Source organism: Vanessa atalanta, chromosome 25 (assembly GCF_905147765.1).
Source record: "Vanessa atalanta chromosome 25, ilVanAtal1.2, whole genome shotgun sequence".
Classification (NCBI taxonomy): domain Eukaryota; kingdom Metazoa; phylum Arthropoda; class Insecta; order Lepidoptera; family Nymphalidae; genus Vanessa; species Vanessa atalanta.
In genome coordinates, this window is record NC_061895.1 from 8,733,002 (window position 1) to 8,758,782 (window position 25,781).

Below are 25,781 nucleotides of genomic sequence, written 5' to 3' on the forward strand. Positions count from 1 at the left end.
ATTAGTTTGATAATATAGGTGATCAGAAGTATGAAATCAGATTTTTATATATTTTGTCATTCATAACATCTCCAATGCGCCGCCAGCCTTGGGAACTAAGATGTTGTGTCCCTTGTGCTCGTTGTGTAGTTACACTGTCTCACCCTTCCAATAACTCCCAACAATACTAAGTATTACTTTTCAATGGTAGAATAGAAAATGAGTGGGCGGAGCAAGCAAAATACTTACTTAATTGACATCAATGAAAAATCATTAAAAACTCTCTTAAATTTTATTAAAGATTCATATAATGAAATTTATCATGCACTACAACCTTCCAAGCAAATAAGTCGCTTCAAAGGCATCAACGTATTGAAAGGTGAAAATTTACGACGAAAGATTATCCGACAGACAATAAACGATTTTGTTTTATTTAACAATATTTAATTGTTAAAATACCGCCGGATCGATCTATTTATGATGGAGTCATCTCCAGCTGTAGAAAATGTAAAGTCATTGTTGCCAAAGAGAACAGAAAACCACTTTAATTTAAAACTTTAACTTTTAGTGTAATTGCGGCAAAATATTAAAATATATTAATACAATATATATCATACAATATATATTAATATATTATTAGTCTTGAGATTAAATTAATTGTAAATGTTTAGTGTGCTCGATAGCGGCACAGATATAGTCCATAACATATAAGTACACGTGATAATAATCCAATAATAGTTTATAGTAAGCATATTGTTCTTCGCAATAACAAAAATGAAAATAAAGTCGTTTGTGCTATGTAGGAATTTAATCAATTCGAATGTGCAATAAAAGCAATCGATTGTACGCCCTTATCGAGAGATGATAAGACGATTGATAAACGATAAAACAACCCGCGAGTTTCTAGAACAATGAGCGCCTCACGTCGGCAATGTTCTTATACATTTAGTATAACGAGGTCAGGCGTTATGTTGCGTTTCTAAGATAGTTTTTATTTTATTCAATATAAAAAGTGCGTCAACATTACTCAGAGTTTGAATAGTAAACGTTTTTGATCATCCAATGCAAACACAATGCTACATTGAAACTTAGTTACGTCTCTCGTGCCAGTAACTATAGTATTCTCATAAACTGTAGCTGTAGAAGCTACAGCTGTAGAAGCTATTGCTGTTTGGCGGTAGCGCACGTTGTGATTAGCAGGTACTCTCACATACGGCTTGCACAGAGCCTTATCAACAAGCTAGTAATATTTAATGTAATGTATCGGGAAGTTAGTTAGTTACCTGTCTTCTTGGTCTTTCCATTTCATTTTCTCGTTCCCTTTCTCTTTCCCGTTCGATAACAAAATCACGACCTCCCTCAGATCCTCCGCTGCCGACTCCCCTGCAAGCACAGTATTATTAACAAATGTTCTGTAGCGAGTACTAATATACAATTTTTTCGAACACCTGTATTTCACTTTGACAAGTATGCGCACCAGGTGTAGGCAGAGACGGGTAATGGAAAGACGAAACCCTTGTTGAACATGTGAAGTTTACGCGATGCCGTTAGCGATTTGACTGCATTTGACGTCTGACAATGAGCTCCTCATCTCAGTAGGACCGCGAGATAAATGATAAGATTAAGCGTATTTAAAGCATTCCACGCGTTGTTACACGATGAATAGTAATATTCGGAAGATAACATCTGTATGAGTTATTGTAAAGTACGAATATATTTTTGCGATTTTACGGTGACATGCTGCTGACGTCGTTGTCATCATTTCACGCTTTGACGAATTGTGCAGTAGCAATTTATAATTTGAATTTTTGAAAACAATTATAATATTATATGTACTATGTACTAAACAAAATACAAACATAAATGTTTTGTGTTTGGGATTTCCGCAGTGTAACACTAAATATATTTTTTAGCATATTTGCAAAAACAACAACAACCACAAAAAAAATAATTAAATGTGTTATACCTGTTCGTATCGTCGCCCGCACCAAATGTTGGTCGAAAATCTCAGCCAAATCATTTATATTAAATTAATTTGCAAGGTTTCATTAAGTAATTATTCTTTAGTTTTTATCATATTCGTTACTGATTACGGAAGGGGACAAAGATTATTTCAGATATTTTTAGATTGTTACTCAAGTTAATTTTGTTTAATTAGTTGTTAGACTTCAAATATATTGAAAATCATTTTCATCGCATTTAACAATTTGATAAACTTGTGAACCATTTATACATTTCAAGGAACCTCCTTTAACGTAAATTGCCGTAATTTATTTTAAAGACTTCCTTGAAACTTGAGAAAAAATATTTTTCCAGTGAAATAACATTTTAAATTTGTTATAATTTAATTTAGAATGATAAGCTGCATGTCGATCATTCTTCTCATAGAAACATATATATATATATATATATATATATATATATATATATATATATATATTTATATGTGCACTATACATTCTGTGCTTGTCTAATTAACAATGCCTTTCATAATTGAATGGCTTTTGCAATAAAACATATTATTTACAGCGAAATATATTTATGGTACAAATATATAAACTTACTTAAGAGCATTTAATTCCTCGACCAGAGTCTGAGCTCCGACGTCATGGCATTGAAATATGTGGAGTTCACGTCGAGCGTTCGCAGGTGAGTTGCCACCGCCGCCTTCCGGAGCTCCTACCACGAACGCCAGCACGTTGTTGTACAATTCCGCAGGCTCGGGGGACGTAAACGCAGTTGGAGAATGTACCCATGAGGCTGGGAAGCGTTCCATTATGGACTGAAACAGGACACAAGTGGTATCATATACTGCTTTTAGTTTGTTGTTATGGTTGTGGCAGAGTAGAATTTTACCCGCCTTGTGATTCCTAGATATTTGTTTTAACACAATTGAACAATTTAAAGTGTTTTGATCGAAAGAATATGTTTTGTATTTAGCTCATGGCAATTCTCCGATACGGTATTATACTAGAAATCTTCAAGTTCTACCTACAACTATGCAAAGTTTTACTACATTCAGTTGAACAAGAACGAGCATACATTTCGAGATACTATATGTGAAGGAGTAAACTCAAAGTAATCGCTCACCCCGGTTTCGTAATCCATTACTAAGACCCATTGATCTTCTAAACAAAGCTGCATTTTTTGGCTCCATATTCCTGAAATTAAAGAACGACAAAATGACATCAAAATATTCTTTATTCGAATAGGTTCTATATTTAACGATAAAGTTGGAGAGTTGTACAGGTGACGGCGCTAATCTCGGGAAAATATATTTTTCATTCATTTCTTCATAAGACTTTGCATCGCCATGCCGTATTAAGTTGAATTTAATTCTACTATCAGTTCGGAACGATTCTAAGAGAAACCGACAAGTAACTTTGTGGTTACTCCTTTGTGACAACAAATGAAAAACCTGTTAATAAGAGTACCAAAAATAAAACTACATCTACTCAGATTGCCTGAAGATGCTCTGATAAGTGATTTTTAGAATATATTTCAGTTAGTTAGTTAGTTATTTTCAGTCATAAAAGCATCGTTCGAATTTTTCACTGTTTAAAATAGCGTTTATAATATTCTTTCTAGTTTAAATTTTAAAAAGTTGTATGTACTTATAGTTTATGTAGGCATTTTATCTAAATCTTACATAATTCGCTTGGAAGGTCAATTATTTATTACCCATTATTGTTGCAAGCAATCAGACATTTTTTCATCTCCTTATACCTAACTCGGTTGGTCTTTGGCCAGCTTATACGGCTGGAGATCAATAGTTCAAAAAGTTATTAGGTTTCCCGTCTCGGCAGCATCCCGTGTTTTGAGAGTAGACTCCAAAAACACGTAAAATTGATCCTGCCTGTCTACTATGCCATCGGACTATGAGAATGAAGGAACAGAGCGTGCTCCCGAGTTACAAGACCCGCATAGCCCTAGCTCTACAGTACGTCATCATACCTTGAGTTTTTACAAAATTTTGTCATAAATTTAAAGGAGTTTTTGTGTAATACATTTGTTTTCGTATTACCGTTGCTCTTTTCCAACTGCAACAGTCGTCTCATTCCATCTGCGGGATAAACGATGCCCGTCTCGCGTGTGACTGTGAAGGTCGCGAGATGCTCTAGCACATAGGCACTTCTCCTCAACCCTGCCAGGGTATCGAACTCGTCCAGGGCGCGTGCCGCCGTCGCGTCCGACGTCCGCCCCCGGGCACCTCCCCCTCCGCCGCCTGAGTTCCTCATCGCCATCATCAGCGGCTTGTTTCACGCCGACTGGTTCCACTCACGCATCACGATAGATTTTATTTTTGGTATAAACGTTAAATACTGATATATTGTTTGTGGAATCTGCAATCAAAGAAAATCGTATATAAAATAATATAATAAACAAAACTCAGTAAGTAACTACTCCATCTTCAATAATATTATAATGTTACGAATGAATGCTTTATAGCATTCAAATAAAATAAACTTATTTGCCATGACACGTTTGTTAAAACATTGAATTCTGCTAGTTGCGAAATAATTTCATTAACAATAAATACGACACAAATGTAACGAATCAACTGTCAACACGCCGCCCAGTTCGTGTCGCCACACAATGTCGTGAAAGATCTTTGTCTTCGGGTTTTGTTTACAGAACGTGACTCGACGAGACAGACAGAACAGTAGTGATGCCGCTCGCATGGACTCATTAATTTTTCACAAGCTACTTGTATTATGTACCAGTTATTGGAATCAAAATGTATTCTGATGCAGTAACAGCTGACGAAGTGCACTCAGATCAGGACGATTTATTTTTTCATATTTTAATTCCATATTTATTGGTGAGTTAATATTTCCACGAAAGAAGTCGGTCTACTAAACTCGTACAAAAGTGCCACTTTCCTAAGATCATCGGTCCACCTTATTTGAGGACGTTTTCATACTTATTGGTCTTTTTATCAATTTTCCATAAACTTTGTTCACGCCCATTTCTGGGCAGATTACTAGGTAGATTAATTAAAACTAGTAAAATTACACCGAATTTATTTGCTTTGCTTACCGGCTTGTGGTTTGAAATTACGACAACATAATATCTAAGCCGAGTTGTCGGCCGGAACGGACATCGGATACAGTTACAAATTGTTTTGACAGTAACGATTGAATTCATAAAAATGGCTTTGATATTACAAGCGTGAATTGGTTTTGCGTGACTTATTCTTTAATTTGTTATAATAAACGTCGAAAATATGTCAGATTGGATTATTATTGTGAGAGTCTAGCAATCAGAGCGAGAGGTAATATTAAGAGTTTATTTTAAAATTACAAGTACGCTATTTATATTAAATCTAAATAAATTTATACCAACGAAAGCACATGTCAACTTGACAGATTTAACATGATGCTGGCATTGGTGACGATCAAAATGAAAATAAAATACTTGTAAATGCCCAGCTTGCATTATATAGCCTCTTAAACGATACGACTCGTCATTCTTCGGGTTGATACATACAACATCAATGGTTCTGTACCATAAGCCTATACGTAAGTGCTAACAACTTACCAATAACACAGTTCTAAGCGATTCTATTAAGCGAAAACAATAACAATAAAACAAACCAAGCCAATTATGCTAACACAACTTTAACTTTATGAAAACGTGTTAACTTCTGTGGCGCGCTGTTGTGAGATAGCAGTAGATAATGTGTTACAGAGAAGTGCGCCCGCGCTGCAGGTGCGCCCTTCATTGCGATGCGCGCCGTGAAAGAGAAACCTCCAACCTCTCTCTCACGCACAATACAGAACACAAGTCGCGTTTCTAATCATTTCTTGTCTCTGTGTACAAACATTCTTGCTACTCCATAGTTATTTTAAACACAAATTCATAAGGTATGTGTTTATTGAGAAAGTTTTAGCGCTTTCACTGCTATCTTACGACATTATTTACTGGACGATAGAAACGACCTTGCGTTTGAATATTAAACCGAATATTTGAATATTGTTCCAGTAAGCACGAAGAACGTTAGTAGCCGGCCGAGGTAGTCCCGTGATAGGTGAAGTCTGGTGGAATACGCACGGATCCGTCACCTAAGAAGGGCACCAAATTATCTTAACGTATTCCACAGCATTCCGTTTTTTGGGACATTTACGAGCTTTTTTATCGTAAACAGTTTGTAGTGGATTATTAGTTTTGTTGTCAATTAAAACATTAGAAACTGTAGTGTTAAAGGATCAAAAAGTAAGAAATGATTAATAATTATGTACAAGATTATATTGACGATATAAGAGCTTGGAGTTAGTATTTATTGGTTTCCAAACAAGAGATAGTTGTAAGTATAATACATATGGGTACATGATCGATGAGCACGTTCTAATTTACGTTTTGATCACGTGATAGTGATTTAAATTCAATCGTAACTACGGGTTACTTGAATTAGGCATTTATATATTTTTTTAGGTTAAGAACATATTAAGAACGTCGTGACTAATTCGGGTATGACGTCACAAGACAATTTAAAACACCTCGGCTCGGAGGCTGTGGACTGCTATCTGCTAACAGGTTCCAAGGCACGCATTCCAAAGGAGTTATGCATATCAATGTTATGAATTATGATAAGTAAGTTGTACTGCCGACCTTCGGCGCTGTAGAACGAACGCGTCTATTTAAGACTTTTGGACAGAACTAATAATATATTTTAAATTGAATTTAAAAACAGCTATATTCAAAAATCTATAATAAAATTTACGTCTTTATTTTTAATGATTTGGTAAAAGCAAAATTAATACTAGGTTCAAACCTACGGTAGCTTTTATAGCTATTATCTATTTTATTATTTAATATATGAGCTTCCAACAAAAGAAGGACAATATATACCAATGAAGGATTTATAAGTTGAGTGCCTTTTATTACAGGAGACCACAGTCCTACTCATAAGCAAAAATATTCACAGTAAAATATCAAATTAAAATTTGAAACTAAATTACAAACATTTTAAGTACATATAAGCTTATTGATTTTTTTTGTTATATGGATTTTGACAAGCTGTCAAGATGAATATCAAGATCATTTTTATTCCTAAATTGTCTACAGAACCTCGGAATGGTAGCTTTATATCCCAAGTTTGTGTCTTTAAATATACTTTATACTGTGTGATTATATTTAAGCAAAATACGTATATATACGACTATCTATGTATTAATATACGAGGATCGAAAACATGTATCTTTTTCTTATTGAAAAAATAATAGTATTTTATAGTTTTAACAAATTTTATTTATTTTAGCATTTAATCACAAACAACGCTTGTGTGAATAAACCTTAATGTACAGTCAGCATCAACACCGTGTATATGACACTCATTGATATTAAATTCAAATTTATATTGTATGAATCAACATTTGATGTCTATATTGAAATTCAACAGTCAGTTAAAATTGCCGACACAAATATAAATACTAAATCTATCAGGCGCAGGAGCAGGCGCTGCGCGGGCGTTAATAGATTTACTCTTCGTTACGTCCTTAGTGTGTTGTGTCTGTGTGGGTTTATGTACGTAACGTGTGTGGGTTTGCTAATGAATTGCGGATTTGCGAATCACCTTCCAATATAGTTAATTATATTTACACCAAGTTTAAGTAGCCGTGTCGCAATGTTTATCGTTGCGATCGATACAAGTTAAAAAACATATTGGTTGATAGTTGAAAGGTTTAAGTTTTGACATATATTATAAGTTACTGACATACTATCTAATTAAAATGGTGAAAAAGAGTGACCACTGAATTTCTTGCCGGTTCTTCTCGCTAGAATCGACTTCTCTATCTTCTCTTCTCTCTTTACTCCAAATCGGTGTTAGCTTTTAATTTGATTCAACTCTACAGAGTTAATTCAAATTAAAAGTCAAAAGTGCTTTTGAAGTGCATGACGATTCAAATGTGCTTTTATGAGCCTACTTAAAAAAAGAATATTTTGATTTACTCTTTTCCGCCATTTTATTACAGAGTATGTCAGTGAAATACAATTATTTTTTATATTCATATCCTGGCTAGAAATCAACAAGATTTTTTCTTTAATATAACTTTGTATTGAGTAATAAACCTTAGTTATCAATGTTTTGACATGAGCTTTTAATTTAACCTCCACGGTTAAATTAAAAGCTCATGTCTGCTTACTATGGAATGAATACCTTTCCCTAGGAAAGATGGAATTAACTTTGCGAAGTCGGAAACTAGGCATTATTAGTTTACTTTTTGTCCTCGTGTCTAAAATTAAACAATTAATATATCTTAAATATATTTGTTTATTAGAATTCACAAGGTTTGATGTTTCTATGTAAAGACTATTTGTGGTCAATAATAACTAAACAAACGGCTCGAATATTTGTCTCTAATTCCAAATGACATATTTGTGCTGTTTGAAATGTAATAATGCAAAAACACTTTTAAATACACAAGACCCCGTCGTATTGCCCCCCATTGGTGACATAATTCGCTTATAGAATTGGATTTGCGTTCAAAGGGAAATGCTCCATGATTTAAATAGGACCTATTTTTTGGATATATTTAAATCTTCAAGGTATTTTTTTTTAAACAGGCACCATAGTTTCAATGGTTGCGGTCTATTGACGGTGAAAGGAATAATTAAGATTTCTAGCAGTGATAATATATATGGTTGACTGTTGATCATCATACCATTTTGCTGGTCCATCTTTCTCTCATAAATTAGAAACAATACAAAACTATGTTTTGGTAAACGTGTTACTATAAAAGGTAATGTCAATCACCGTGACCTCTCAGGAGATACTGTTAAAGGAATTTGAATTTAAATTCAAATTCCTTTATTCAACATAGAAGCATTACACTTACTTATTGATGGTCAAATTAAACACCAACACCGTTTCGGAAAAAGGAACACCCTGACCTGAGAAGAACCGCCAAAAGAAAATCAGCGGGTCGTTTAGACAAATCTGCATTACGCATCTCCTGCTTTGGCGTCATGTTATTTATTTACTTTTACGACATCGTATTTTTATGATATTTTGTATTTACGAATAAAATTATTTATTTTGTGAATATTTCCAAATATATATTGGCTGTTACATCCAGGTTAAATTTAGAATTTTACCCGTTTCATAAACGATAAGAACTTGCATACATTGACAAGCGTGAAGTTGGAGCAAGTAAAACCTTTAATAAACTGACTAATCCCAAGTAACCGGGTTATGAGGCCCTGCTTAAACGAAAAACCTCATACATTATAACCGGCACTGAGTTCCCGACACTTTAACATTGAAATTCTCCTGTTGTATTTCACAAAAAACTGATATTTCCTGTATCCTCGACAAGAATTCAAGCAATGCAAGATTTCAGTTATTTAGATATAATATAAATTAGACGTCCTCCATATCTCATCCGCGTTAATAATAGATTATAAATACTTTTCTCAAAGCTTGCAATATGGATTGTCTCTCATGTTTGCAGCTCCGCTCCTCGGGGACTGGGAACGCAAAAATAATTAAAATCGACCGTATATTTATTTAAAGTGAATGCTCTCAAACACAAACTAGCAGTTTATTTAACTTATATAAAGATTACACGGTGTTTTATTTTTAATTTATGCCGTGGGTTTTCCAATAGTTCGTGTTTATTAAAACTATTTCGGAATCTAATATTCCTTAACATTCTTTATAATTATACTTGATTTTCACGTTTTGTTACATTTACACTATAAATATATTACATATTATATTAACTCCAACATAATTATATCTTTATAGAATAGCTTTTCAAGGTCTCTTCGCTGGACATTTAACTAAGACTTGTGAGAGGATATATTTTATGGAAATATCTGTATGTTATAAATAAATAATAAACATATTCGCAAATCATAGTTATAATACTTTTTTTTTAAAATGTTATCAGTTAACCGTAACAAGTGCATCTACTGCTGGGCAGGGAATATCTCTATTCCTCTTAAAAAATGGTTGTTACGATGAGCCGAGAGTCGTGACGGAATTTCTAAGTAGCTACAATATGTGACTATTAAGATCTAAGATCGCGGGGCGAATCAATTTGGAGTTTATTCCACCACGCTGCTCCAAAGCAAGTTGATACTTTTCGTGAATTTCAACTAACACAGGTGACAGGATCATCATCCTCACGATATTTCTCTTCATCGTAGAGCGCGAAATGTTTTGTGAGGATTAGATCAGACGTCACAATATTCAGAATGCGCTAAGTATATTGGCCACAAAACATATTTTAATTAATTTATAGAGATACATTAATTAAGGCATAGAGATACCCTTTAAAAAAATATATACCTAAGCTTGTTTTTGTTTATTAATAAATTTAAAAAAAATTGACATACTGTGGTTAGTCTTGTTTAATCCAACTTAATTCGTTTAATTTCTCACTGAATTAAAACTGTAATTAATAATTATTGTGGCGTAGTTGATATAGAAGTGTATTCACTATAATAAATTCAATAATCAGAGCTGTATCTACTTAGTTATAGCTGATATGTTTGAAGTAGCGTCCCCTTATCAGCGATAACGTCATCGTGCCTACATGTGCAATGTGCATGTGTGTGCGTATTGTGTGTGTGTGGAAACACCATCACATATATTGTTTTGTTGAAATGCAATAATGGTTCTAAGGAGGAGAAAAAGTTAATAAACAACTATGACCTTCAGTTGACATGACATTAGAGTTTAGCCAGTCGGGAATTAATGATCGATTAAAGTCGTTGTGTTGTTGTATATTTTCAATTTGGTTAAATTTGAATTATTATCTCATAAATAATGATAATCTTGTATTGGTTAAGTAAGCCATCCTTAGGGCGAGATGGCATGCGACCACGGATATCCTCCGAATATCCAACTTGTAGCGAAAGGATTGGAATTTCGGATACGAATATATTTACCGTAAATTCTCCACTGACGTGAGGCCCGTGCCGTTGTTATATCGAAAAGTGTTTGGCTTATTGTTTGGTTTTATTAAAGCTTCTTTAAATTCAAGGTTAATATGGAAAATACGATTTTTTTATTTTAAATATTCCTACTAACGAGAAAAGTAAATACAGTAATTGAATGGGAATTTCTGGTTTAACTTATAACCTGTCAATAAATAAACTATAAACACCAACGTTTGTATGTAGCTATTTATTAAATAGACTTTTTAATACTGAACTATCTATAACGACGATGATGACCGATGACGAGAGCCGATGCTATTATTGCGACGTATTTGTTCCCTTCGTACTTGTCAGTATGGTATTTATGGTGTTTTGGACAGTAAGACGCCTTGTACATAAGACGTGTCATCGTTGATGTCTTTTGCAGGCTCATCGGGCGCGACGCACGCTGTCTCGCGTGAGCGGGTACCGTGGCGTGTTCCGTAGCTTTCATATGCGGCGATGACAGTGATGTAATGTGTTCTGTAACTGTTACGATACAACTAGAACGGACGATAGATCGAGGCGTTGATTACATTACATTAGTAACGTTGCCAGTTTTACATAATTTTCTCATTCGCCTTAATCCTTACTGATATCATTAATATCGGTTTCACGCATTATCAACATCATATTATGTGACATTTAGCACACGCTTGATGATGATACCACACGGATAAGAAATAAATATTTCGATCGACATAAATGTTACGAGACTGCGATGATATCATAAGTTACAGAATATACTTTGTTCGAGTGTGTAATCATAATTTTTTATACCCTAGGATAAAAATAATAATGAAAATTTTAGCGGGATCCAAAATTAACGTACCAAGCTTCAAATACAGACTACACTAAAGTAAACTCCTGTAAATATTCTATACATGGACAAAGGCCTTCACCCGTTGAGCAATGTGTGGCTGTCGACGTCTAAGACCCGGTGGTCTTGCTGCTGGAAATAAACTAAAACATACAAGCTTATCAAAGTTCGGTAATGCCCTTTTGGACTTGAACTGGCAATCTTTGGTTAATCCACAAGGCTAATTAAGTTTTTTAATATAAATTTAATATAAAAAAAACATAATGAATAATTCTCTATTATCATCTATTACTGACGGATAATATATATTACAATTCATATAACTACACGTAAATACCTTTGACAGTACAAAATACAACATACAAGGGATATAAAATACAAGGTTTTTTTATCATAGTATTCACAGTAGTCTACGATATATTACGCCTTATTCATATCGAGTAGTATTGACGCCGTGACGTCTCTAACGTCCGCGCCTCGCGCCGCCGCCGCCCGCCGCCTGTTGCTGGGGAAAGTGAGGCGGGTTCGGTTCCTAGTTGCTTCATTGTTAGACGTCGCGACATCGACTCACGTGGGAAACTTACGAAGAAATTATTTCTAGTTATTCCGTTGTAAATAGTTAAGACTCGGTGGCCAATACTGTTATTTTAAATGTCTTGTAGAATGTCTATGTCTATTGTTATTAGTGCTATTTAGTCTATTTATGTTTTTATTCTTATTTAATACTAGTTTTTCCCCGCGGCTGTGCTCGCGTTCTACATATTACACATTGGGACACATTAGGACCGTACGAAGTATTAATCAACATATAAGGGACCAACATGCTGCTTGCACCTGCAGTTACATTGTCTCACTCACCCTTCAGACCGGGACGAAAATAAATAATTACTATTGCTATAATGAGTTTGCATTTAACAATTAATTAAATTAAAAAACGTTTTTTTTATGGCATTGTTTGTCGGACGAGCATATGGGCCACCTGATGGTAAGTGGTCATCACCGCCCATAGACAAAGGCACTGTAAGAAATATTAACCATTCCTTACATCACCTATGCGCCACCAACCTTGGGAAATAAGATGTTATGTCCCTTGTGCCTGCGATTACACTGGCTCACTCACCCTTCTAATCCGAACACAACAATACAGAGTACTGTTATTTGGCGGTAGAATATCTGATGAGTGGGTGGTACCTTCCCAGACGGGCTCGCACAAAGCCCTACCACGAAGTAAATTATTTATTACGTATTAATATATAATGCATATTACACTTTACAGGATTATATAGATGACAAAAGCTTGTATTTGACTTTCATACAGGATATCTCAATAGAACGTATCTAGAATGATCTAATTCTTACACTTACACTTATCTGAGAGACAGATATTACACGAATGTTAATTTTCTTGATTAAAAATAAAAAACTAGAAAGTAATTTACCTTTCTAGTTTTTTGCCTCGATGTTGTTTATTAAGAAGAAACGTGATTAGAAGTAACAGCCAATCCCACTGTTGGGTAGAAAGAGAAAGAAAGATTGGACCTTTCAACGAGCTGCTCATCATGCCGCGCGTTCCATGTGTTAGGAACTAAGTACTTGCCTGGATTTGAACACGCAACTGTCTTCAAATTTCCTTTTCTATGTATACTGAAACATGAGTATTCGCTGTATTATAAATCAGAAATAATTCTAATTACATATATGTGATTAGAATACTTTTTGGTATTTAGTTTTAATCGCTTTATCATTACAGATAAAATCGTCCGCTTTTACACATTCGGTGAATGCGGTGTTGTCAATAGCGCAGCCGTGCGCGCGGCTGCGTGAGCCGCTCAAGGCCGCCCAGTGTCATACTAGGGCTCATGCCTCAAACCAAACTAAAAACGTATTTTGGTCTTTGACACACACTTTATTATAAATTCTCTTTAAGAATTCGACCATAACATGATGTTTGCAATTGCTGTTGACGCCCGTTAATATAAAAAGTAGTGGGTAGATTGGGTTTTACGCGGGTCACCGTATCGTAGTGACGATGTATTTTTTGATTTTTCTTTGTCTGCAATAAACCGTTGTACGAAACACATGAGTTTTAATCATGGTTCTTCGAGTCGGATAAATAACAGATTAGTTGAAAATAAATTAATCAAATAATGAAAAAATGAAGAGAATATAAAGGAAATAACATACAGATATAAGCAAAACGGCTATTAATACGAAGAATTCATAAATCTACCACTCAATAAGATTGAGTAGTTCCTGTGTGACCAACCAAAAGTTATTCAGGAGCCAAGACCTGACAAAGTTGAAATAGAAGCAAAGTCAAGAGTGCTGAGGCCGGGTCGCTGGTGCTGCTTGCTGTATGCCAGGTGCTGGGTGTCCGAAGCTGGGTGCCGGGTGTCGGGTGCCGGGTGCCGTTAGTCGTCATTGAAAACCAAGCTTTGCTAATTCAAGAAGTTACTGCTGGCTGCGAGCATTTCCAGATGAGGAAAGTTTATAAACCAAGGTACTGAGTTTATTTATATGAAAGTGAACGTGAAGTAACGTGAAAAATAAATGATAATTTGAACCTTATAAAAAATCGTAACGGTTTTATAAAAACATTTAGTGAACTAAGTTATAAGTTAATCAACAATTATTTAGTATAATAATTTATTTGAATAGTACAATTTAATAATTAATTGGAAAATTTAATTAATTATACAAACGAACTTTATTATAACAATAAATATGGAAAAATTTATTAAGTACCAAGAAGATCATCGGGGTCAAATACAAAGAAATTTGGCAAACTTTAAAAAGTCACCAAAGTCTAGAATTACGCAATCCTATATAGAAACTAAACTTGAAATATTAAATGATATTTGGAGTGAGGTTAGGGTCACTCATAAGCAAATAATTGACATAGCTACCCAGGAATCTAAGTTTAATTGTGATTATTTTAGTATGAATATGTATGAGTTAATTGAAGAAGAGTATACTGCATATAAATGTGAACTTAAAGAGTATTTATTAAAAGTTAAAAGTGTTAACTTATCAGAAAAATCGGAATCATCGACTATAGCTAAAAATGGCGGTTATCCTATTCCTATAAAATTACCGGATATTAAACTACCCGTTTTTTCTGGTAAGTACACGGAATGGCCGACGTTTAGGGATTTATTTGTATCAGTTATTCATAATAATAAGCAATTAGATAATGTTCAAAAATTGCATTACTTAAAAACTAATTTATCGGGAGAAGCCGAACAGCTGTTACGACATATTTCTATTACTGATGCTAATTATATTACGTGTTGGTCACAATTACAAGAGCGATATAATAATAAAAGATTCTTAGCTAATTGTATTTTTAAACGTTTATTTTCGCAAAATAATTTAACCATGCAATCGGCCAATGGTATAAAGAACCTTTTAGACACAACGAAAGATAGTTTAAATGCATTGTCTAATATTGGTATCTGTACCGATTCATGGGATGTGTTACTTATTTATTTAGTTTGTCAAAAGTTAGATTGTGATACCCGCAAACAATGGGAAATAAAATCAAATGAGTTAACCGATGATTTACCTACCTTTTCTCAATTCGAAGAATTTTTAATAAGTCGTTTTAGAGCATTGGAATTCTTGGAACCTACTACAAGTAGATTTAAATCAAATAATTATAATCAACCTAAGGCACATCACGTCTCTTCTGCTTCATCTACCGTATGTCCGTTTTGCTCGGAAAATCATAAAATGTTTCAATGTAAAAAATTTCATCATGCTGATTATAAGACTCGTATAGATTTTGTGCAAAAGCAAAAGCTTTGTTTTAATTGTTTTGGGTCTAACCATAGTGTAAAATCTTGTTTCTTACGTACCTCATGTCGGATCTGTAACCGTAAACACCATACACTACTTCATCCTCAAAAACCAAATCGATCGATCGCGTCTGCGGTACCTGTTAACCATGCTGTTGAGTCAATGCATTTTAGTGATGATCAACCGCAGACTGACCAACCATTGAATATGGTTACTAATTGTTATTCTAGCAAGGATAAATATACTCAGGTATTATTAGCTACTGCATTAGTTAGGGTCCAAACTAAAAATGGAAGCTACCAACTGCTGAGAGCTTTGCTCGACCAGGGGTCACAGGCCTCATTTATAACAGAATCAGCAGTACAGTTACTTGGAGTCAAGAAAACTTTTGGAAAGAGTTCGGTGTGTGGATTGGGTGGTAATGTTAGTGTGTTGACCTCAAAGGCTGTAGTCAATATAGCTATATCATCAATCCATGACACTGAAACAGTAATTGAATTGGGTGCTCATGTTTTGAGCAGATTAACATCGTTTTTACCAATCAAACCAATAGTCATGAATAACTGGCCTGAACTTAAAAATTTGAAGTTAGCAGATCCAAATTACCACACTCCTGGTAAAATCGATATTTTATTGGGGAGTGATGTCTATGGAAAAATAATACAGGAAGGTCTCCTTCGTAGCCCTTATGGCACCACCATAGCACAGAAGACTAATTTGGGTTGGGTACTGTCAGGTCAAGTTATTTCACCTACCACTCACAGTATATTTGTGAATTTACATACACAAATGAGCGATGATGAACTTCTCAAGAAGTTTTGGGAACTAGAAGCAGAACCTACCGATAAAATAAATCAACGCTTAACACCAGAGGAACAAAAATGTGAAGATTTGTTTGCGACCACAACAAAAAGAGACTGTAAAGGACGATATATAGTAAGATTGCCTTTTACAAAAGAAACCCCAGCATCAAAATATGGAAATTTAAGAGAAATAGCTGTGCGCAGGTTTTATGGACAAGAAAAAAGATTAATCAGAAATAGAGATTTGAAAAAACAATATGATGACACTATTGAAGAATACTTGCAATTAGGTCATATGGAACAAATCAAATTTAATAAAAATACAGAAGCTGTTTACTTGCCACATCATGCAGTGATTCGTGAAGATAAGGCTACAACAAAAGTGAGAGTAGTCTTTGATGCATCATGTAAGGGTGAGAATGGCATTTCGCTTAATGACGATCTCCTGATAGGACCACGTCTACAACCAGATCTACGACATTTAATTATGAAATTTCGCCTAGGTCCAATTTGCCTTGTCGCGGATATTGTGAAGATGTACAGAATGGTTAAAGTAGCTCAACAGGATGTGGACTATCAAAGACTCGTTTGGCGCAGAAATCCAGAGGATGACTTAAAAGATTACAGACTTCTTCGCGTTACCTTTGGCACATCCGCAGCTCCCTATCTAGCAGTCAAAACATTACAGCAATTGGCTTTGGATGAAGGTACACAATTTCCTTTAGCTGCTAAAAGAGTTTTGGAGGATTTTTACGTCGATGACCTTATGACCACTTGTGACACGTCTAATGAAGCAATATTTCTGTACAAGGAATTAAATAATTTGATGATGAGAGGCGGCTTTAAGCTACAAAAATGGTCAAGTAATAGCAAATTAGTTACGAAAATTTTGAGCAAAAATGAAAAAAGTAAAGAATCTATGGAAATGATAACCGACCATATGACAAAGGTTTTAGGGCTGACTTGGAATAGATCAACAGATAAATTCGTATATTCAGTACATCTAGAAGAACAAATTATTCCAGTTACTAAACGACGTGTGATTTCGGATATATCTAAGCTTTATGATCCACTTGGATGGATTTCGCCGTGTATTATACCAGCAAAAATTTTAATCCAAAAATTGTGGATGTCAGGTATCTCGTGGGACGAGGAGTTACCATCTTCGTTGAAAAAGGAATGGGAAGAGTATCGCAAGAGTTTAAAAAAATTGTCTGAAGTCGAAATAAAGCGTTGGATTGGACTCCAATCAACTAATTCAAAATTAGAATTGCATGGATTTAGTGACGCATCAAATGCAGCCTATGCTGCTGTTGTTTATGCAAGAGTGCGCGATAAAGACGGACGAATTCATGTAAACTTGTTCACTTCCAAAACAAAAGTAGCACCAATAAAGCAAATATCAATACCTCGATTAGAGCTGTGTGGTGCAACGTTACTTACAAAATTATTAAAAGAAGTCGCAACAATGCTACACGTAGAACCATCCAATATACATGCGTGGACCGATTCGACAATAGTACTGGCATGGCTGCGTGGCCACCCTAGTCGATGGAAAACTTTTGTAGCGAATAGAGTATCAGATATATTGACAACACTTGAAAGTAATCAATGGTCACATGTTAAGTCTGGCGAAAACCCAGCAGACATCGCGTCACGTGGGATGACTCCTAGTGACTTACAAAACAATGTTTTATGGATGAACGGACCCAGCTGGCTTTGTAATGATATTGTACATTATGACAAACCAGATGTCGGTACTAATTTAGAAGAAAGGAAAATTAAAGCTTATTGTATTAATATAAATGAAACGTTTCAATCACTTTGTGAAAGATTTTCGCGATTAAAAAGAATGATTCGAGTAATTGCGTATTGTAGGCGCTTCTTACATTTCAAGAAATCTAAGGAACCTCGACCTCAGTTTACTTATTTGCTAACGTGTGAAGAATTAAAAGTTGCATTAATAACATGTATAAAACAATGTCAACTACAGGAATTTGCCGAAGATATTTTATATTTTAATAAAATGAAAGTAATGCCTAAAAAGAGTAAACTATATTCACTTACCCCATTTGTAGATGAAGATGGATTATTGAGAGTCCGGGGTCGAATAGACAATTCGAATGTCAGTGATGAGGTCAAACATCCAATTATCATACCAAGAAGTGGTCATTTTACGAAGTTAATGGTTGCAGATGCACATGAAAAAACATTACACGGAGGACCACAAATGATGACCAACTTCCTCAGAGGAAAATATTGGATTATTGGTATAAAAAATTTAGTCAAGGAACAGTACAGGAAATGTGTCATTTGTGCACGTTTTAGAGCTTCTACTCATGAACAATTTATGGGTCAATTACCTACAGCACGCATCTCTGTTAGTCGTCCATTTTTTGTTAGTGGAGTGGATTATGCAGGACCCATACAAATAAGAACAACCAAGGGCCGTGGCCACCATTCCCACAAAGGATATGTTTGTGTGTTTGTATGTATGGCTACGCGTGCAGTGCATCTTGAGGTCGTTAGTGATTTTACATCTCAAGGTTTTTTAGCAGCATTTAAACGATTCGTAGCTAGAAGAGGTCACTGTGGTCAAGTTTGGAGTGATAATGGAACCAATTTTGTAGGTGCTTCTAAGGAATTGAAAACTTTATTCTCCAAAGAAAATTCCAATTTGATGCCCGATATATCAGAGAGTTTATCTAACAATGGAACATCATGGCAATTTATTCCTCCACATGCACCTCATTTCGGTGGATTATGGGAGGCGGGCATCAAGTCAACCAAATACCACTTAAAAAGAGTCGTCGGTAATTCCACGCTCACCTTTGAAGAGTTGACTACGGTTCTATGTCAAATTGAAGCATGCCTTAACTCAAGACCTATTGCACGTCAAAGTGTAGATGACCCAGAATCGGAAATGCCACTAACACCAGGACATTTTTTAGTGGGTGGTCCATTGGTTATACCTCCAGATTACAACTTTGAAATGTCAACTATTAGTACATTAAAACGTTGGCAATTGACTCAACGTATGGTGCAGGATTTCTGGAGACGATGGTCATCAGAATACCTTACGCAACTTAATCAGCGATACAAATGGGCAAAAGTATCACCAGAACCAAATATTGGTGACATTGTACTTGTTAAAGAAGACAATCTTCCTCCAGCAAAATGGTTATATGGTAGAATAGAAGCAAAGCATCCCGGCCCTGATAACATAACGAGAGTGGTAACGATTCGGTGTAAAAGTAATTTGATTAAACGAGCAATTTCTAAATTATTAATTTTACCGATTGCAGACTAATTTCACTAAAACTTCTTTACATATATTTCACAATACAGTCCATTTTGTCAATTAAAACAATTATTTTTTTGTTAAGTTTTAAATTGCATAATTATAATGATTGTTGACGTTATCCGAATGGAATTATATTGAATGTGTATTGAATATGTAACAAACATTACTAAGTCATGATTGAAATCAATAATTTAATTTAATTTTATGTACCTATAGAATTTTCATTCCATAATAAAAATCTCTTTGTTATTGGTTTAATAACATAGATTGATTCAATAAATAAATTGAATTGAATGTGTATTTAATTAGGATTTTTTTTTAATAAAATTAATTAATTTAATATCATTATGAATTTATATCTTATCATATTTTTTATAATTATATACAGTAAACATATACATTAATTTATTTTATTATTGATTGTTATTTTAAATTATTGTTGATAATAATTATCCCTTTGTTATTACGCTACATAGCAATGTGTGATGAAGTTTGTAATGTAAAATTATACATAAATTGTCAGTTATAATTATTTATTAAAAAATGTTAAGATAAATGTAATGAGCAATTACTACGATATTATGATCAAATGTAAACAATAATGTTGTAAAAGGGAAAAATTGTTAATATTGTAAAAATAAAATGTGTAAATTTTGTTTAATGTATATGCTCCTTAAGAACTGCGTTCTTGGGAGGCGGCATGTTGACGCCCGTTAATATAAAAAGTAGTGGGTAGATTGGGTTTTACGCGGGTCACCGTATCGTAGTGACGATGTATTTTTTGATTTTTCTTTGTCTGCAATAAACCGTTGTACGAAACACATGAGTTTTAATCAATTGCCAAAAAAAACGATGAAAACGTCGACGTTGAAATACGATTTATATTTTAGATTTGATTGTTTTGAACAAAATATGTAACCGGTCGCCGGTCATATAAGTGATTACCAAAAGTCACGTATCGTTGGAAACGTTTGCAATAAATAGTAATGTTAAGTGCGTGCATGTGTGCATGTGTGCGCGAACGCTACCTGCGTGAAGTCGAGTCGACGAGCGCACGTCATCGCTCGGGAATGTCGAAGCGAACGGAGTGTTTACTAGTTACTACATCATTGAGCCTTAAAACTACTCCGAGCGTTGATGTACGAGTTACGACCCGTATTTGAATAATAAACGTCGACATTTATGTTCCAAATGAGACATTAGAAACCTGCTGATCGTAATTTTGAATTTGTGCTGGAATTAACGTGTTTTTTGTCTTAATACGTGAGATGACCGAGTGGTCAGAATCGGTGAGCTTGGCTTGCGGGATCAAATTGTAAATCCAGCGCAAGCATCGATGTATATTAAAGTCCATCAATCCGCACTGGAATTAAGTCAAAACCGTCTCCCTAAAGATGCCTTTGCCCATTTACGAACACATTATGATACGCAGTTATTTATTATAACGCGATATCCAAAATTGTATTCGAAACAACAGCTTTAAATAAAATTTGAATAAAAATTTAAAAGGAACATGAGTCATAGGAATATGTTGCTGATCAAGAAAGTGTTTTTTAGTACGTGACGAGTTCTTAGGTATGTCAGTGACGTGCTGTGGTACTCGTACTAGTGTAGACACATCGAATAAAAAGTGCGGTCTCAGAAGTACCGCGTTGGTTTCACCGCGACTTTCGCGTCGTGCGACTTGTCTGCGGTCGAACGAATGAACGAACGAACTAGCTTTGGGAAACCGCTTTTAGCATCATCTGCTTGACTTGGGCGCTCTAGATCACGAGTTAAATACTTTAGTTAATGTTCTTTTATCGTTACTATGTTTATCGTATAGTTTATTCCCACACTAAAACAATAATTCATTTCTAGCTACCAATCGTATCAACGTAACGGTACAGTAGGCACACGACCGCAGCGGCTTCCTGTGACAATACTCATGATATAGTTTATTTAATATATAATCATTGTAAGTGGCGCCTTCTAATTAAATTATCAAAATTATCTATTATATTTTATTATTAGTATTAGTCGTTGTCACCAGTTAAATGACTCAACGGATTAATTTTTAATTTAAAAACTTTTACAAACTAAAACAACAAAATTTTTCAACTCATCTCGTAAGACACGAAATATGAAATACAAATGTCAATAACGACAAAGAATCGTAATTGAAATTCATAGTTAGTTAACGATTCCATCCGCGATTGCGACATGTTCGATATAATTACAGTTTTGGGTCGTTTAGTATTTCAAGTTCAACATCGTAATGAGAGCTTCGCTTAGTCATTTGACTCGTCGAAGTGGTTTCGCAGAAAAATGTAATCAATTGTACAAGTCATTAGTCATTTTATAATCGACATTCATATAACAATTCAATATTATTGTTTTAATACGAAATTTATAATCAATGAAGATCAAAGGCTAAACGGCAAAAAAATTATACAACAAATGCGTTTTTAAATATTAAAAACTTTTGGTAAATATACCATAAGAATTTATACAGTTTTTATACAATTAAGAAAATTTCATGAACAGGCTTTCTTTGTCCTCCCTAATTTTTTTTTTTTGGTAATTATCTGTTACCATTTTTGCGTTATAACATCTTCGTTTTGATGGGAAACCAGAAATCTTATCGCCGCTGTCAAATGCAGCTGCACAAAATTTCACCTCTGCTGGATGATGCGAATCGAAAGTGCTGGCTCCCAGTGAGAAGATTTGGAGCGTATTGCAGATGTGGCAGATTGTCATCCTTGAGGTATAGGTTTCCTTATGATGTTATCGATGACACATAGATTAGGCAAATGAAAACCGAGTAGTCCTCGCTTTAAAAAATTCACTAGCTTCGGTTATGATTCACGTTTGACAACTGTCATCTCCTATAGAATACTTAAAAGTACAAGTATTTGAGATGGCCGGATAAGAAACATTGAAATGGGCCCGCTGGAAACTCACTTGTATCTAATTTAAATTCATGCCTTTAATTAGTTTCCAGTGATTATTAGTTCCACGGAGTGTTGTCAGATATAATACTATACTCAACTTCTGTTCAGGTAAATAGTAGTAGGCTGGCCATTTTTAATTATTTTGAATAATAGGCAGTTCAATTATTGTATTTATTGTAAGGGTCTTTCTCTTGTTTTTGGGTGACCATGGGGTCGGCAGTTGTTTCTTATACATTCTTGGCACTTTGCTCTAAAGGTGAACAAAAAATCAAATTGCTATCAAAAGTAATGTCAATGTAAAGTCATGTTCAGGTATGAGCATAAATATTAGAAAAATATACTAAAATCGTGTTTAAACTTTCTAATTAGAATACATGTTATGGTGATGGTTACTTTAAAAAACCAAAATATATCAAAAAGAGCTCCGACTGTTGCGCACACGGCGTGACTATAAATTGATTAATGGGACGCTTTTGAGGAATCACGAGTTCATGTCATGTACTCTTGTGTTTCTTCATTCTCCGCCGATTAGCTATTCGTGAAAATTTATCAATTAACAACGTTTTAGATAAATTATATTTTTCTTTAATTTATTTAAATTTGTGTATTATTTACTAAATTAAATGCTATTAATGATATTATCAAGAATGTGTCCTAATCAAAGTTATTCTAAGATAACTTTAATCTTATCGAAGATTAGTGTTGTTGTTGACACGTAACTGTTGCTTGTACGAGTCAGGAACTCCACATCGCGTCGATGCTTGTGTTCCCAGCGAGTTAGTTTAGATAAGCAATAAAATGTCTGTCCTCAACAATATAATGTGACATGTATGCATAGGCCGATATCTACTTCCTGTGCGGACGGTGCTTTTAATTATGACGGTCACGAAGCACGTCGATCCGTGCGCAGGAACTCCATACAAGTTCTCATAGCAACGGTTTGTGGAAGGGAGTTATCCGGTGCCGTAGTGCAGGCTTAGTTCATCCTGTCCTAGGAGGTGCGACTTATGAAGTAAACAGCAATTAGAATTCAGCTGAGCGAGGCCTGACGTGTGAGAGTTGAGGCAGATCAACGACCGTCCGACCGCCGCTAACGCCATCTAGCGGCCGCTCGGGACCCGCGCCTAGCATCGCTACATGAGTACATGCTAGTAATTAATTCGAAACATTTCGAGTGAATGTGTCTTAACTATGAATTTAGGGTTCTCTAATGCAACAAATTACTTTAGCCGTGTAAAAGTCGTTTACTCTCTCTTCCTCCCGCACTCTCGTGAGGATATTTTCTGGTCAAATTGAACTAATCACGATTTGCGCAGTCATTTAAAATAGCATTTTGTTTAGAGGAATATATTAATATATTAGGAACACCGTCGCGGGGAAGCGGCATACTCTCGAAGCGACCTCGATCCCGAAAGGTACGGGCGTTATGACGTGTCGCCCTTACAGGTTTGCTCCAATCTTTGGAGCTTGAATAATATACGGTTCTGTACTTACCCTTCTCAATGTAAACTCGGAATCCCTTTCCGTGGACTTCCAACAACAAATCGTGCACACACTACACTCACGACGATAGTTCGCGCCGCAGCGGCGACTCGGTATACACTGGAGGCAGTACTCATGTTCCCCCGCTCCGCTCGCCCTCGGTCCCGAGCCGGAGCCTCCACAGGTGAGGCGGAGGAGGGCGTCGGAGGTGTGCGGCGCGGACGCGGGAGGCAGTGGCTCGGAGCGTGCGGTAGCAATCGCGCGCATTCACAGTCATAGTTATGGCTGCGAACGGGTCGGCGGCCGCGGAGCCGCGGCTCTGCCACGTGCGGAAGGTGCCTAATTTCGATGGATACGGATTCAATTTACATGCTGAGAAAGGCAAGCCTGGACAGTACATCGGCAAAGTTGACGACGGTTCTCCGGCTGAGGCAGCCGGCTTGCGCCGCGGAGATCGCATTCTAGAAGTCAACGGGCAAAGCATCGCCGGAGAAACGCATAAGCAAGTAGTCGCGCGTATCAAGCAACGGCCTGATGATGCGGAATTGCTCGTAGTCGCTCCAGCTCCGGGCGAGCCCGTTCCCGATCTCGATGCTCCCGAGCGACCGGCTTCTGCAGGATCAGTATCCGCGCCATCTGCAAATGCTTCTTCGCCAGCGAGCACAAACGATTCCTCGCCAATCACTGATCGCAACGAGTCGCCTTCGTCAGAGCCTCCACCACGCCTCAATCTTCAAATGACAGCCGCTGAGATGCGCGCGCAACTCGCTGCTAAAAAAAAAGTTGATCCTAAGAAGGTGCCTATGGATCTAAAGTCGAAGTTTGACATCGTGAAGAAACTATGAGGTGCTAGGAGCGGTAGTGTGCGTACGAGGGTGTAGTGCGTGTCGTAGGCTGCGCATACGGCGTCGCTACATGTCGTACAGTGCGGAGTGCTGTGTGGCTGTGTGCGTGGGTCACACCGGCGGCGACGGCCGCGCGGCAGGTGCGGGCGCGGCGGCGCGGGGTGCTCTCCTCGCGCCTCGCCCCGGGTTGTTATCGTCGTACGGTGACATCAGTGCTCTTCGAAATCACGTTTGATTTGCGATCTTATTCCCTAGTACAATAATTTTAGTATTTTAATGCGCCGCTGCTTCACCCGACAGAATGTAACATATCGTGCCTTTCATTTATTGCCATTGAATGTTGTACATAGTACATAGGTACTGCTCGTTATTAAGGAATTCTATTGAAATTTAATATTATTTTAATTATAATTTAAGAGGAAAATCGATTTTTATGAAATGATTACCTAAATGTGTAGTTAGATTTATATAAATACTAAGTGCAATTATTGTTGAGTGATCAATAAAGGATGTTTAAAAAGATGTCATGTTATCTGCCGACGATAGCGCAAGGCTGCGGCCCGCGTCCTTCGGTCGGTCCCCGTCCGCCACGCGTGTACCTGTTCTAATGGCTAATGCATCGCTTCACGCTTGTATCCAACGTCTATATGCAATCAAGATACGAGTAACGAGACGTCCTTCTCTCTCTCTCTTTCTCGCGCATTCAAATATCTTGTTACATAACATCTCAGAAATTTTTGTTATTTATTTTGTAAAGAAAAGTGTTTGGCAATAAATCGAGAGATTTACCTACCGGTAATTCGGTGAGTTTATCCGGCTGGCTATGAACCTAAGTCTCATCTGCATTTCATTGATGTTGGACTAAAGGCATTTGGACAGGCAGGCATT

At 35.9% G+C, this 25,781-nt stretch overlaps 2 protein-coding genes across 4 annotated transcripts in view; one reads left to right on the forward strand and one right to left on the reverse strand.

The window, feature by feature from the left end:
• LOC125073648 (epidermal growth factor receptor kinase substrate 8-like) overlaps window positions 1-24,191 on the reverse strand; it is a 34,365-nt gene extending 10,174 nt beyond the window's left edge. For 2 of the 3 annotated variants that reach the window (XM_047684550.1, XM_047684549.1), the window contains exons 1-5: window positions 24,061-24,191; window positions 4,004-4,322; window positions 3,070-3,140; window positions 2,544-2,761; window positions 1,263-1,362 (exon numbers count right to left, since the gene is read on the reverse strand). In XM_047684550.1, the coding sequence (XP_047540506.1) occupies window positions 1,263-1,362; window positions 2,544-2,761; window positions 3,070-3,140; window positions 4,004-4,226 (612 nt within the window). In that variant the 5' untranslated portion in view covers window positions 4,227-4,322; window positions 24,061-24,191. The remainder of the gene's footprint in view (window positions 1-1,262; window positions 1,363-2,543; window positions 2,762-3,069; window positions 3,141-4,003; window positions 4,323-24,060) is intronic. The other variant, XM_047684551.1, reaches the window with a different exon arrangement.
• Window positions 24,192-24,257: 66 nt separating this feature from the next.
• On the forward strand, window positions 24,258-25,415 carry LOC125073651 (Na(+)/H(+) exchange regulatory cofactor NHE-RF2). The gene has a single exon (XM_047684556.1). It carries the CDS (start codon window positions 24,330-24,332, stop codon window positions 24,891-24,893), a length of 564 nt encoding a protein of 187 aa, XP_047540512.1. The 5' UTR covers window positions 24,258-24,329; the 3' UTR covers window positions 24,894-25,415.
• Window positions 25,416-25,781: the final 366 nt, after the last annotated feature.

Coding starts and splice junctions, on each gene's coding strand:
- LOC125073651 (XM_047684556.1), top strand. CDS start 24,330: ATGGCTGCGAACGGGTCGGCGGCCGCGGAGCCGCGGCTCTGCCACGTG.